The following is a 15,536-nucleotide window of genomic DNA, read 5'->3' as shown; positions in this document are numbered from 1 at the left end:
ATCCCTCATATTTGTCCTTTTTGTGCACCAACCACTAAATATGTGTCTTTTTGGAGACCATTGGATTACAGTTAGAACACATGCTCATGTTTATGAACAATTTTTTTTCTACTATTTGTTTTGATGTTACTATTCAGGCAGGATCGAGCACATGCACTAGGGAGGAGAAACACCATGTCCCTTTATTTGTCGGCTATTACTCCAATACCGCTGTCCGAACCTGGACCCGTTACAATGATATCTTTGAAGAGTTTTTTAACACTTCAATTCTAGAAGCGCACACACACTCACGCGGTGCCTATGAGATTAGATTGGAGTAGAAGTATTATGACTGAAAAATTCAACACATTTATCTTTCCCCCGTTGCATGGAATGTCGCCTTCGAAATAGTATTATATTTTAGTGAAACATAGGGCATCAAAACTGAAGCATTGTCTATGGTGGTTTATGGATACAACAAACATATCCTAGATTCCTGGTGCTTGTGCACAATTAAGAGTTGTAGATAGTCATGTGTTATTCATGTGTCTTGTTAAGACTGAAATTATTTCAAGGATGGTGCTATTTTTGTGCATCTAAACACTTACGGTGACTTCGCGCGTGGATGGATGGTGTGTGTGCGCCCGCATTGTGGTGGTTTTGACAAAATATTAGGGGTCCGATGGAAAAGACAACAGGCGGACTAGGAGATTGCCAGCTTTAATTTGGAGTATTGAAGGTGTTTTCACTTTTTTTTAGCGGGTAAAGCGGGAACTTCATTGATCAGGAAGGATTACATAACGATCAATGTCTAGCAACTGAAGGAGATCTTCAGGTCCAGACTCAATCCAAGTTTCAGAGAGGCGTTCCACTCTAGCAATTGCCCATCCGGATACACAAAATCATTGCACTGATATTTGGGCGCTACTACCAATCAACAGATGTGATGGAGTCATCAAGCCAAGAGAAGAATCGTTATAGTTGACATTTTCTAGATTAGCATTGGAAAAGGTTGTGAATTGTGATTGAGTACCATGCGCATACACCTTGAATTAGCTTTTCTTGCGCAATTTACTTCACGAGCAGCTCCAGTAGAGGAGGGGCAACCAGCTGTCTTCATCTTCTCGGAAAACCATCCGCCTCCGCGAGTGCTACACTGTTGTCACGGGAAGGGAGGAACCGCAACCATGCCTTCCTCAGCTCGGGGCCATGATGCCGCTCCGCGAGAGCTTTCTTAAGGTTGCCGGGAGAAGAGAGGAACTTGATGCATGCGCTCTTCAGATCGGCGCAACGATGCTGCTCCGCCAACGCGAGGGTGGCAGCCACGGAGCTTGTGCGGATGCTCGGCAGCAGCGCCATCTCGCAGATCTGCTTCAGCTTCTCCAGCTTATACCTGTCCGCCGCAATTAGCAGCCTCTTGGCCATTCCGTCGGTCTCCAGGAAGTCCGTACCCGGTATCTCGTCGTAGATGAACCGGAGCAGAGCCTTGCACACGTCGGCATTCATGCCGTCGATGCGTAATTCAGCGGCACCCTCGCCGCCCGCCGAGGCAAGGGAGAGATCTGCCTTGAAGACGGGCGACCGGGCCTCGAGCACCCACCGATGCACGGCGAACGTCTCCCCACCGGCCTCAATCTTCAAGTCCGGTTTTTGTCTATTCCATGTGGCTTCTCCAATTGGCCCATGCAAGTAGAAAGGCGGCGACGCCGGCACAAGGAGTGCCGCTTCCGGTTCCTGCTCGGCAACCTCGGTGTGATCGTCGGCGCGCAGCCCAGTGACGCTGACGTCGCAGAGAATGCTGAGGCAGTCGTCCTTGAGATGTTTTTCCTTGTCCAGATCCTCGTGTTTAATGAATTTTCCCCATCCCCATGAGATAACAGTGCTAGTGAAACCATGAGGTTCATCTGAGAACTTAGTGCACGATGGCTTCCAGCAGGACCGGTCGAGTATACTGAACCCGAACTTGGCCGTAGTGTCACCGGTCTTGGCGTGGCTGGCGTGGTTGACGTAGAGAGAGATGAAGCCGTCATATCCGGGGAAGCCGTTTGGATAGCACTCAACACGCCAGTCGTGGCCGCCGACGCTGAACTTTTCTGATCTGATCTTCTCGCCCATGGCGATCGTCCTCCTAGCCTGCGCGTACGTGTCGATCTGGAACACGTGTGACCCGGTTGCCTGCCTCGGGACGAACTTGGAAGCGGAGAGATGCGGCCGGCCGGCGGCGCGGAGAGCGGACAGAGCGGCGGACATTGACATGGTGTCGGTTTGGGCGGGCCGGGTCTCCCGATGAGGAAAACGAGAGAGGTCGTCTATCGTGGTTTACAGATGCAGGTCCGGGTATGTATATATATGTACGGCAAACCAGGAGGCGTTGGCATGTGCAGATAGAGTTTGCATGATGTTCAGGAGATCGGGATATCTCATCAGATCTGTTACGACTTATGTACGTGTACGACCTTTTTTTTCGAGAGCAACCACATATTTCATTAATTGAACACCAAATGAAAGCAACACATGTGGAAACTAAAAGAAAAACCGGTATAAAATGATAATCCTAAATTTGCAGATAAAAACCTAAAAGATCGAGAAATACAAAACGATCTCTAGGGTTTGCTGCAACCACCGTAGCCAGCGGCCGTCCAATTCCAACGCCGCCGAGACGAGCGCAAGAAGAGACGCCGAGCCTCCACCGTTGCAAGATCCAAAAAGCATCATCGCCAACGAGGCTTTGTGAGTCGATGAACAGGCCTGCTGCAAGCAGCGAGGCACATGTCGCTGTGGCACGTCGATCGGGGGACGTCCCCGTGCTGTCTTGGACCAAGATACGCCGCCTCCCATCGACGAAGTCGAAGAAGAACGACATAACCACCACCTCTGGACCAACATCTTCGCTCCAGAAGAACCACCTCGCCCCGGCCCCCAGCGCCGTCGTGGACAACGACAAACGCCAGTGACACGTTGAGAAACAGATCTCGCCAGATCTGAAGAACGGCGAGAAGACCAAGCCGCCGACCTGAAAGATCGACAAGCACACGTTGCCAACAACTCCGAGACGCCGCCGTGAAGGTCGCCGCCGGTGTGGGAGTGGAGTTGTGGCAGATTTATTTGCCCGGGCGCCGCTCCCACCACCCCAACGACGCACCATAAGAGACAAAAACTAACCCTAACTACTAGGCTAGAACGGAGGAATGAGGTTCCCCCTCCCTCATGCCGCCGCCAGAGCGGCAAGCGGAGGAAGAGGAAACCAGGCCCAACGCCCTAGCCGGAGATTGGGAAGATTAGGGATCGCCTCTGCCGCCGCCTCTCAGGAGCGGAAGAGGAAAAACGGTTCGTGGACTTCTGGTGGGTGTTGGTGTTGGTTTGACAAAGATGCCCCTGGCTACGTGTACGACCTTGGGCGTCCAGCGAACCGAGATATTTTCACCTATCCGTAATTATGAAAGGCAACTTCAGTTCACTAAAAACTACAACCTTCTAGTTTTATACTCCCTCCGTGTCAAAATTTGGGTGTATCTAGAGTTCTAGACACTACTACCTCCGTCCCAAGGAATAAAGCGCACGCGTATTCTAAGGCGATCTTTGACCATAAAAATTGAGCAACAAAATCTTAGTTATATTATATGTAATTAGTATTGTTGGATTCGTATTGAAATTTTTTTTATAATGATGTTAATTTCATACAAATAATCTTTATATATTTAAAGTAACTCTTAGTCAAACGAAAAATACGTAAAACGAGAGAGCGCCTTATTCCTTGAATCAGAGGTAGCTAGTATTTAGCATCTATATACATCTAAATTTAACGAAGTTAAGACAAGTTTCATAAGAATGGGAGTACTTAATTATAACTAAACTGAAATTCCACTTTCCAAAAAATCGACGAGACCCAAGAAAATCTCGATGTAGTACTAAGAATCTAGTGATTAAAAGAAAGAAAAAGAGATGGCACGTTGCACCGGACCTATCGGTTTTGTCCAAGCGTCTATTTGACGAACAGCTCCAGCAGAGCAGAGGGGCAATCTTTCTTCATCTTCTCAAAATCATCCGTCTCCGCAAGTGCTAGAATGTTGTCACGAGAAGAGAGGAACCGCATGCATGCCTCCCTCAGCTCGGGGCAATGATGCCGCTCCGCCAACGCGAGGGTGTCAGCCACGGAGCTCAGGCTGACGCTCGGCAGCAGCGCCTTCTCGCAGATATGCTTAAGTTTCTCCACCTTATACCTGTCCGCTGCGATGAGCAGCCGCTCCGCCATCCCAGCGGTCGCTAGCAAGTCCGTACTGGGTATCTCATCGTAGATGAAGCGGAGCAGAGCCTTGCACACGTCAGCATCCATGTCATCGATGCGTAGTGCAGCAGCTCCCTCGCCGGCCGCGGGGGCGAGGGAGAGATCTGCCTTGAAGACAGGCGACCGGGCCTCGAGCACCCTCCGGTGGACGGGGAACGTCACCCCACCGGCCTCGATCTCCATGTCCGGTTTTTCTGTATTCCAGATGGCTTCTCCAAGTGGCCCATGCAAGTCGACCGGCGGCGACGCCGGCTCTACCTCTGCAACTGCGTGGTCGTCGTCGCGCAGCCCGGCGACGGTGACATCGCACAGGAGCATGAGGCGGTCGTTCTTGAGATGCTTCTCCTTGTCCAGATCCTCATGTTTAATGAAATCTCCAAACCCCCAAGACCAAGAGAGATGAGTGCTACTAGGAGTATCTGAGAAACGATAATGGTCATCTGACAACTTAATGCACGATGGCTTCCAGCAGGACTGGTCGAGTATACTGAACCTGAAACTCGCCGTAGCGTCTCCGGTCTTGGCGTGGCTGGCGTGGGTGAGGTAGAGAGAGATGAAGCCGTAATTTCCCGTGAGGCCGTTTGGGTAGCACTCGACACGCCAGTCGTGGCCGCCGACGCTGAATGCGTCTGATCTCATCTTCTCGCCATGGGGCATCATCCTCCTGGCCTGCGCGTACTTGTCGATCTGGAACACGTGTGACCCGGTCACCTGCCTCTCGACGAACTTAGGGACGAACTTGGAAGCGGAGAGATGCTGCCGGCCGGCGGCGCGGAGGGCGGACATAGCCGCGGACATTGACGGCATGGTGTCGGTGTGGGCGGGTCTCCCGATGAGGAACAGGAGAGATCGATCGTGGTTTGGAGATGCAGGGCCAGGATATGTGTTAGGGCATGCAAACCAGGAGGCGCTGGCATGTTCGTAATATCTCAGCAGATCTGTTACGATTTAGTACGTACGTGTACGACGTTGGGCTAGAATCAATTTATAGACACCGTTCTCTGCACGTCCCAGAAATACACTTTTGCTGTTTATCACTCGGTTGTTTTCTATTTGGCTGTCACTCGAATTTTCTAGCGTGTATTTTCATCCAGCAGAAGTTTTGTTTTGGCTCCCCCAGTGTTGACCGGTTTTTTCCTTTTCTCTGGTTTTGTTTGGACCATTTTTTTTCGCTCAGGGGGGCTCACATTGGCCCAACGGGATCCTCATTTCGACCAAATTCATTCAGACCCAAATCGAGGCGGGGAAGGGGAGAGGTAGCGGCGTGGAAGGGGGAAATCGCCGCCGTGGTCGGAGGCGAGCCCGTCCGCCGCGGTCGGAGACGAGCCCGTCCGCCGCGGTCGAGCGTAGATCGCTGCGCCCTTCTGCTACCTGCGAGTGGGGGGCTGCGGGGCTGCGGGGCCTCGGGGACCTGGGGGCGGCATCTCCATTGTTGTACGTCGAGCTCGTCCTCAAGGTAAGCGACGATCCCCCAAATCCCTCGCTGTTCTTCTTTTGCTGGCCGTCAACGACGTCTTCCGTGAGTGGTAGGCGACCTGCGTGTAGTATTTTCTAGCCGTCTAGGTGTTGCTGTTGTGGGTGGCGAGTTTTTCGTCGGCGGATTTTTTCGTGGATCTGTTGTTTTGGTTCATGACGAGTCGATTTCGTCGGCGAATCGGGAGATTGTGTGCAGTAGATAGTCCTCGGAGTGGGGAAGTTCCTAGTCTAGCTCTTTTGTCGTAGTTGTAGTTTCATGTCGTGCTGTCTATGTTGATGTACCCGTGGTTTGTTCAGCATCTCAGATATACATGGTAGTGGATGTGGTTGATAGGCAAGGGCTGGTAGCCGAGCTCTCTGTGTTGTTCGGTCGGCGTGTTTGGCAGTATTTCACCCTCATCCAGAATACCACACGAATTTTAACTTGTACACAAAGAGATGGAGCTGCTCTGTAGCGAGGGGCAAATCTTCGTTCAGACTTGCGTGGAAGTGTTGAAGGTGTGTGAGTTAGGTTATGTGTTGAATTATCCGTGGATTGTAACTGTCTATGTGTCGTTTCTGAACATTTTTTACAGTTCGCATGCTGTGGTTTGTCAGTATATAGCTGCAATTTATATGCAGTATCTGCATCTTGAAAGTATGGAGGAGCCTTTTCAACATGCAGATTCTGTAGTGCTTTTTTTGTGGAGCGCCGTGGATGCCGGTGGTGTATGTACATTGATTATGGATGTGATTTTCATGCCAAGCGCAGGGAGTTTTTTTTTTTGGCATGTGCTGTATATGCAGTGCAACTACTATGTGCTGTATATGCAGTGCAACTATATACCTAGTGATTTTTGGATGTAAATGCAGTTTGTTTGAATTGTTGGATGTATATGCTATATATGCATCGCCATGCTGTAAAGGTGTGTAGATACTGTCGTAGATGCGGTGTATATATGCAGACATGTAAAGTTATGTGATAGAAGTGTAGATTTCTACATGCGTTTGTGTATGAATATAGCTGATATCTGGAGCTATATTCATGAGTTGTAGGATTTTTTTAGGCAGCAAGCGCTCTTGTTTTTGTAGCTTTTTAACTGTGTATATGCCAGTTATTTCATGAATTAGGAAGTCCCCCATAGACAGTTCAGTATTGTCTGCATGTATCTGTTTATATATACTAGCTTATATGCAGTGTATCTGTTTTATATATATATATACCGTAGATGCATTGTATATATCAGAAAGTCAAATGTATGTAGAATGTAGTGTAGATACATATATGCAGAGTGTATATACAATCGTAGATGCATTTGTTTATCTCCAACGTATATGCAGTGTAGATACAACTGTATATGTAGTGTGATACAAGTGTATATTCGGTAGCAGCCTCACCTCGCCTTGTGTCGTCGAAGACGGTCCGGTAGGAGTAGAGCAGCCTCACTTTGCCAAAGTATATCTCCTACGTATATGCAAGTAAATATAGTTTCTATATCTCCAACGTATATGCAGCGTAGATACAAGTGTATATGTAGTGTAGATAGAAGTAAAATTAGCAGCCTCAACTTGGCTTGTGCTCACAACACCAAGGAATCCTTGTCGATGATATTTCTTTTCCTATGGTGAAGGGCAGCAAGTGTATATGCAGTGTAGATAAATTGTATATGCAGTGTATATGTAGTGTAGATAGTGTATATGAGTTCCTATTTTTTTATTCTAGTTTCTGATATATATTATTTGAATTTAGGGCAGCAAGTGTATATGCAGTGTAGATAAATTGTATATGCAGTGTATATGTAGTGTAGATAGTGTATATGAGTTCCTATTTTTTTATTCCAGTTTCTGATATATATTATTTGAATTTATGTACAGCTATGGGTAAACTTCACACAAACTTTGCAAGTAGAGACATAGAGGAAGATTTATCAGAAGATGATTTATCAGAAGACAACGAAGAAAACTTCTGCAATCCTGTGTCTAAGGTTCATTTGGTAGTTTGTGTATATGCATCCATTTGCTAGTTTGTACTACCCATGCATGTATTTTAGTGTAAATGCAGAGGTAGTATATTGTTTCAGTTTTTTGTTATTTTTTTAATAATTTTATATCTGTGCTGTTGTTTTGTTTTTAATAGGACAATATGAGAGATAGCAATTTTGATAAGGCGCTCATCGAGTTTTACATGAAACATGTTAGTTCTTCACTTCAACATGCACATATGAAAATAATATGTGAGTTATTGATTGAGATAACTTATTTGAGTACCTATTTTGTTTCTATTTGCAGAAAGTTAAGAGCCTTAAACGGAAAATAATGCAAAGCAACATCCGTGATAATCCAATACCTGCATATCAGGTGTGTCTCCAAAATTTTCTATTAGTTCATTTACAAGATATCAGCAACATCTCAGATCAAGTAGAATCTGAATTTTAATGTATTCTAACTTGCCAAATGTATTTAATTTGCAGTCTAAGAAGTCAAGGATGGAGATTGCAGACAGCAAAGTGTGTACAAGGTACTCTGGAAAGTTGTTTTCAACGGTAATCAAAGCATTGACTGATAAGCAGATTTCTGTAATCAAACTCTATGGAATGGAATGCATGTTGAAGTTTGTGAAAACAGATGTCCCGCTTAGATTTGTGAAATGGATAGCAAGTGTATTTGACACCAATTCTTCTGAAATTCAGTTAACAAAGAAATTCATTCCTGTTAATAAGCAAACAATCCATAATATTCTGGATCTTCCTATTGGTGGTATTGAACTTGTCTCTGATTGTGAAGCTGGCCGTGAATTTCTGTTGTCTCATTTCAAAGTAACTTCCATTCCAAATGTCAACTTCTTTGCCAACAAGCTCATCTCTGGGGAAGAGTTGTCAGATGAAGATATTTTCATTTGCTTCATGTCAGTTTGTTTCACAAGCTTCTTGTGTCCAAATTCAAGCCTCTTACCAAGCACCCAGTACTTTCACATTTTCAAAGATTGTAAAAGTTTTGCGAGATATGATCTGTCCAAGTTTGTATATGACTGGCTAATTACTAGCATACGAAGTTTCAAGGAGGCGACAAAGAAATTATCAAAACGTACAATCACTTTTGGGGGGTGCCACTATGCTCTAGCTGTGAGTGTTTTATTCTGGTCCTTTTAACCTATAATAGCTGTTGAAAGGATCGTATGCCGCACCTAGAGGGGGGGGGGGGTGAATAGGTGCTAATCAATTTTTAGTTCTTTTTCGATTTAGGCTTGACACAAAAGGTAAATTCTCTAGATATGCAACTAAGTGAATTTACCTATATGACAAGGTTATCAACTAGGCAAGATATAGCTACGCAATATATAAGAGATAGAGTGGGATAGAGGTAACCGAGAGTGGAGCACGCGATGACACGGAGATGATTCCCGTAGTTCCCTTCCTTTGCAAGAAGGTACGTCTACGTTTGGAGGAGTGTGGTTGCTACGCAAGCCAAACCAACAGCCACGAAGGCTTCACTCAGATCTCCTGTGAGCAACGCCACGAAGGCCTAGCCCACTTCCACTAAGGGATTTCCTCGAGGCGGAAACCGGGCCTTTACAAGGTTCTTGGGACACACATCCACAACCGAATTGGAGGCTCCCAAATCTGTAACAATACAACAATCAACAACAACACATCAACACAAATCAACTAGGGAACCAAATAGGAACACTAGCATGAGATCCCTCAAACAAATGAGGGGGAAATGAGAATCGCTTCGGTGAGGATGTAGATCGGTGGCTTCTCCTTCGAATCTCCAAAGATCAAGAGCTTTGGTTGGGGGAGGAAGGAGATCTTGCAAATCTTGTGTTTCTTGAGGTGGCTCTAATGGTGGTGAAGCTTGGCAGATTTCTTGTGCAATGATTGAGCAACTTGTCCCTTTGGAGAAGAAAGCTATTTATATGGGTGGAGCTTTCAGATCTGACCGTTGGGGACGAATTCCACTTAGACCGGAAGTTCCGGCCAGGATGGCCGGAAGTTCCGGCTTCCACCGGAAGTACCGGCCATACGGGCCAGAACTTCCGCCCTTGATAAAATCCCTGCAAAGCAAAAGAAGGGGCGGAACTTGGGCGGAACTTCCGGTGGCCGGAAGTTCCGGCCAAGTTCCGGAAACTTGCGAAAACCTTACAGAACTATACTGAGCCACAAACTCGGAATTCCGGAACTTGCCCGGAAGTTGGGCGGAAGTTCCGCTGACCGGAACTTCCGGCCAACTCCACCGGAACTTCCGGTCCTGAAGAGATAAACTAAGCACAGACGGCGCTGAGAAGCTTCTGCTGAAAAAGTCAGGACGGAACTTCCGCCAGATTAGGCCGGAACTTCCGCTAGATACAGAAAACCTGCAGAACTTCAGAACAGCTAAACCAATACACCGATCCAACATAATTTTTGATGGCTTGTACCTGTCTACATCAACACACATAAAAATATACGTAGTGTTGACGTCAAACACACAAAACCCAAAAGGGCGGGAAATGTTTTTTCAATCTCCCCCTTTTTGGTGTTTGATGACAACACAAGTATTTGCAAGGAATAGATAATGTAAACAACAATGTGAGAGATATAGAGGAGCTCCCCCTAGATATGAGCAATGGTTGACATAGGCATCCCAAATGGGCCTGCCGAAGATAGTACCCGGGGTTTACTGAAGGCCCACTACCCGAAGAATAAGAAGATTCGGGAGCCCAAGATATATTAAGGAAAGTTAAGAGTTGTAATAGGAAGTGTTATTTGTAATCTGGCGGGATGAGTTAGAAACCGTCCCGGACTCTGTAACTTGTATAGCACGAATCCCTCGGCTCCACCTCCTATATAAAGGGGGAGTCGAGGGACGAAGAGATAATCGAATCATTGTCTACAAACCCTAGTTTTCACAATCGTCGAGTACTTTTCGGCTGAAACCTTCGAGATCTACTTACCCTCTACTTCCAACTAAACCCTAGCCTACAATCCATAGGCATTGACAGTTGATACCTTGTCAATTGGCGCCGTCTGTGGGAACTAGAGGCGTAAGGATCTGATCTCGATGGCACGTTCAAGATCTTCGACATCGTCAACCGCAAGCAACACAATGGATCGAGGTAAACAGATCGCTGCTGGTCTTGTCGATTTTGTTCCTCACCCACCCTCCCGTTTGGATGCATATGCGTATCTGGCGGAGCCCATGGAGATGACGTTCGGAAGGTTTCACTTTCGCGTCGAGAAGGAGGGATCGTATCGTGTCGAAATTCCGAATTCATCGGGATCGTCGGCGGTCGATTCCGATTTTTCAAGCTATGCATCGTCAACCGAGTCAGGAGAAGAAGAAACTTCGGCGACACGCTACGTCAGCACCAGAGCAAGAGAGAAACTCGCCAAGATCTTCAACGACATGTCGTTTGAGTCATCTGCGGACTCATATATAAGCGATGGCTCAAGTGATGTCGACAGTTATGACTTCATCGACAAATCTATCACAGTGGGCAAGGTCTTCATCAATCTCAACGATTATGTCACCAAACCCAACATAGATCTGAGTACAAAGTATCATCAGATTTATGCCATTGAAGATCAAGAGGAAACATCTGAGGCTTTCGACGATCTGGGAAATCCATACGTCGATCCCTCCAATCTGCGACAAGGCCTGGGCAACAAATACGTCGGGCCAGAGCCGCGAGATAGAGTTCAACTTTCACAAGCAGCGTGGGACAGAGCCGCGAGAGCTATGAACGGTACAGAACCAATGGCTACCACGGCCACACCAGAGGAATTACAAGCATATCAATATAGGCTCGCACGAGCTGCCGTGGAATTGGAAAAACAGACAGCTGAGTTGAACGGGAGAAAGGAGGCAGCTTACGCATCCCGACGGGGAGAAGGGCAGATCTAAGTCGACAATCTAGAACTTAGGGTGATAGCGACTGGGAGGCGCGGAACAGAGCAAGATCAAGGCTGCAACACATACCCGAAGCAGAAAGAGAACACTTGGTCCAAAACCTCGACATGTCCTTCATGTCGATAGATACAAGAGGAAACATCATCCCTAAGACACCAGAAGCTGGGTATATGGCGACACATGCTTTTATCCTTGCATCTAAACCACCTCCAGGTGATCCAAGGGAAACATTGTACAATATGGCGGTAGCAGGAGTTGGAGCTATGGGGACAGCGTTTGTATCAACGCCTCCCGAAGGAGCGGCAAGGCAAAATAGTCCACGACCTGCAGCAGTTACAACGGCGCACCTGAAGGACCAAGTGGAGCAAGAGACACAAAGAAGCACAAGCAAGGGTCGACGGAGCGCGGCAAAGCAGAAGGGATCATCGGCAATCTCCGGAAGCTTAACGACGAAGATATGTGCGGCTTACCATGCTTCACGAGGAGAGTCCGAAAAACTCGAGTCCCCTCAGGATTCAAGTTACCCGATAATTTCAAAAAGTTCGACGGCCTTCAAGGTCCAGAGGATTGGCTAGTCGACTATCTGGAGACGGTGAAGCTCACAGGAGGAACCAGAGCAACAGCTATGCAAAGCATCCAGGTGCATTTGAGTGGAGCCGCACGATCTTGGATAAAGAAACTCACTCCAGGATCCATCGACGGCTGGGAAAGTTTCGAGGATGTGTTCGTCAAGAACTTCAGATCCACGTGCAAAAAACCTGCGTCGTTAGAGGAGTTGAGAGCATGTCGACAAAAGCCAGACGAGCCAATGAGAAAGTATATCCAAAGGTGGAATATCATCAAAAACTCGGCAGAAAATATATCTGACGAGAGAGCAATAGATGCGTTTGTCGCAGGAATTAGGCGTGGAGATTTTGTCGAGGACTTGGGAAGGACCAATCCAAAGACAGTATCCGCATTAATGGAGATAGCAAACAGATGGGCAGATGGAGAAGATGCTGTCCACAACAAACGGCACAGGTCACCAGAGGAGGACCGCGGTCGAAACTATCAACCAAGGCGACGATTTCCTCGGCAGTATCCGAACTATGACGCTCCAGGGCAAATTTCGGCAGGCTTTCGGGCAAACACAGGAGGAAGCAACAGAGATGATTATCAGAGAAGCAATGAGCAGCGAGGTGATAACAGGGATGATTCACGCAACGAGGCAAAATAGCGGGCCTAGATTCCCAAGGCCTTTTGTGTCCCACGAAGAGATGATGAATGGACCGTGTCGGATGCACTTTTTCCTCGATAGCAACGGTAAAAGACAGTCGGGGCACCTGCAGAAAGACTGTCGAAATTTTCAGGCAATGTTGCGGTATGCGTAAAAACGCTAACGCGCGAGCAACACAGAGAAATCATCGGGAACCCAGAAGCGAGATTCACTTGCCGCCTCCTCCCGCGATTACAGACGACAATCGGCATCAGCTCAGAATAGCGGCAGCACCTCCACCACCACCTTATGTTGATCCTAACTCCAACGGAGCGGTGTCAATGATTCAGAAGGGAAGGCCGTCCAATAGAGCTCAGAAAGTAATCTCACGACAGGTGTTTATGGCAGAAAAAATGCCTCCACCAACGATTGAGTACCTTAATTGGTCGGGACAAGATATTGGCTTCACAATAGCAGATCACCCGCAGCAAGTCCCTCGACCAGGGCAGTCGGCACTTATTCTCGCCGGCGATTATCGCAGGATTTGATGTCTCCCAAGTGTTTATAGACGGCGGCAGCAGCCTAAACCTTATGTATGCAGATACATTGAGGAAGATGAACATATCCTTAGCAAACTTGAAACCAACAGACACAAGGTTCCACGGCATCACACCGGAGAAACCAAGTTATCCATTGGGGAAGATCAATCTCGACGTTCAGTTTGGGACCCGAGAAAATTACAGAATCGAGAGGCTGGAATTTGAAGTCGTGGATTTTCCGTCGCAATACCACGCTCTGTTGGGACGACCAGCATATGCTAGGTTTATGGCGGTACCACACTATACATACCTGCTGTGGAGGTTGCCTGGACCAAAGGGACCAATCACAGTCAAAGGAAGCTTTGCCTTAGCCGATAAGTGCGATAAGGACTTTCACCGGCTATCAGAAACTTTCGGGATGCAAGCTGAGTACTTGGCGTCAAAAAGCATGACTGATTACGACGTACTGCCAGACGTTGGAAGGCCAAACAAAGAATCAACTTTCAATACCGAGAAAAATTCAAAAGAGGTGCAGATTCACCCGACAGACCCAAAAAAGACGACATCTATCGCAAACGACATGGATATCGCATAGGAAAGCGCTCGTCAAGTTCCTCCGTGAGAACTGGAAAATCTTCGCATGGTGTCCAGCTGACATGCCAGGAGTACCCAGGGAACTTGCCGAGCACCACCTAAACTTGGATCCAGTAGCGAGACCAATCAAACAACCTTTGCGGCGTTTTTCGGAACCAAACCGCAAAGCCATGCTATCAGAAATAAATCGACTTGAGGAGGCTGGTTTTATCAAAGAGATATCTACAGAAGCCACATGGGTAGCTAACCCAGTGATGGTGCTGAAGAAACACACAACAGTCCTTCGCATGTGCGTCGACTTTACGTGTCTCAATAAACATTGTCCTAAGGATCACTTTCCCCTCCCAAGGATCGATCAAATCATCGACTCCACGGCAGGCTGTGAACGTCTTTCCTTTTTGGATGCATACTCTGGTTATAACCAGATCAGATTAAAAGAAGATGATGAAGCCAAAACAGCGTTTATTACACCTTACGGCGTGTTCTGCTACAAGACAATGCCCTTTGGTCTAAAAAATGCGGGAGCAACATATCAGAGGATGATGCAGAAGTGTTTAGCGACACAGATCAGGAAAAACGTGCAAGTATACATCGACGATGTCGTCATAACGTCAAAAAAGGGGGCAACGCTGATCGAGGACCTCAAAGAAACTTTTAACAACCTCGACAAATTCTGCCTGAAGTTGAACCCGACGAAGTGTTCTTTTGGCGTCCCAAATAGAGAACTTACGGGGTACCTAGGTTCAGCACGAGGGCTTGAAGCAACTCCCGACAAAATACAAGCTATAGTAACAATGAGGAAGCCAACAAAGTTGAAAGAGATACAGCAGCTAACTGGGCGAGTCGCAGCTTTGAGCAGATTCGTCGCCAGACTGGGAGAAAAAGCGTTACCATTTTACGCTCTGATAAAGCAAGGAGATAAATTCCAATGGAACAAAGAGGCCAACAGAGCTTTCGAGGATTTGAAGCGCACAATTTCGACACCACCAATTTTGGTAGCGCCAAAGGAAAAGGAACCTCTCCTGCTGTATATTGCAGCCACACCCCAAGTGGTTAGCACGGTGTTAGTTGTTGAAAGAGAAGAAGAAGGGAAAATCCATGGAGTGCAGAGGCCAGTATACTTCGTGAGCGAAGTTTTGTCGCCCTCAAAACAAAGGTACCCTCAGTACCAAAAGCTAGCATATGGAGTGTTCACAACAGCACGAAAATTGCGCCACTATTTTTCGGCACACCCGATCATAGTGGTCAATGAAGCTCCCTTGTCAAATATACTAAACAATCCAGAAGCTACGGGTCGTGTCTCCCTTTGGGGAATAGAACTTTCCCCTCGGGACATCACGTATGAAAAAAGAAAAGCAATCAAGTCGCAAGTTTTGCCAGACTTCATCGCAGATTGGATGGAGTTGCAAAACACAGGACCTCCAGACTTATCGAGAACCTGGACCATGAACTTTGATGGGTCCAAAAGACTAGAAGGGGCTGGCGCAGGAGTAGTACTCATATCACCTGAAGGCGACAAGTTGAAGTACATCCTTCGGATGACGTTCCCTAACGCATCTAACAATGAAGCAGAATATGAGGCTCTCATACACGGGATGAA

The 15,536-nt window shown here is 47.1% G+C and overlaps 3 protein-coding genes across 3 annotated transcripts; 1 reads left to right on the top strand and 2 right to left on the bottom strand.

Annotated features, from left to right (window-relative positions):
- Positions 1-1,095: 1,095 nt before the first annotated feature.
- LOC127329870 (BTB/POZ and MATH domain-containing protein 1-like) lies at positions 1,096-2,235 on the bottom strand. Its single transcript, XM_051356286.2, has one exon. The coding sequence runs from the start codon at positions 2,233-2,235 to the stop codon at positions 1,096-1,098; it is 1,140 nt and encodes a 379-aa protein (XP_051212246.1).
- Positions 2,236-3,961: 1,726 nt separating this feature from the next.
- LOC127329869 (BTB/POZ and MATH domain-containing protein 2-like) lies at positions 3,962-5,129 on the bottom strand. The gene has a single exon (XM_051356285.1). The coding sequence runs from the start codon at positions 5,069-5,071 to the stop codon at positions 3,962-3,964; it is 1,110 nt and encodes a 369-aa protein (XP_051212245.1). The 5' UTR covers positions 5,072-5,129.
- Positions 5,130-5,464: 335 nt separating this feature from the next.
- LOC127328360 (uncharacterized) lies at positions 5,465-8,868 on the top strand. The gene is made up of 5 exons (XM_051354965.1): positions 5,465-5,720; positions 7,595-7,704; positions 7,857-7,913; positions 8,009-8,077; positions 8,191-8,868. The coding sequence occupies exons 2-5, from the start codon at positions 7,597-7,599 to the stop codon at positions 8,866-8,868; spliced, it is 912 nt and encodes a 303-aa protein (XP_051210925.1). The 5' UTR covers positions 5,465-5,720; positions 7,595-7,596.
- The last annotated feature ends 6,668 nt before the right edge of the window (positions 8,869-15,536 follow it).

Source organism: Lolium perenne, chromosome 2 (genome assembly GCF_019359855.2).
Source record: "Lolium perenne isolate Kyuss_39 chromosome 2, Kyuss_2.0, whole genome shotgun sequence".
NCBI lineage: Eukaryota > Viridiplantae > Streptophyta > Magnoliopsida > Poales > Poaceae > Lolium > Lolium perenne.
Note: the sequence above shows the minus strand (reverse complement) of the source record. Positions and strands in the feature narration are given on the sequence as shown.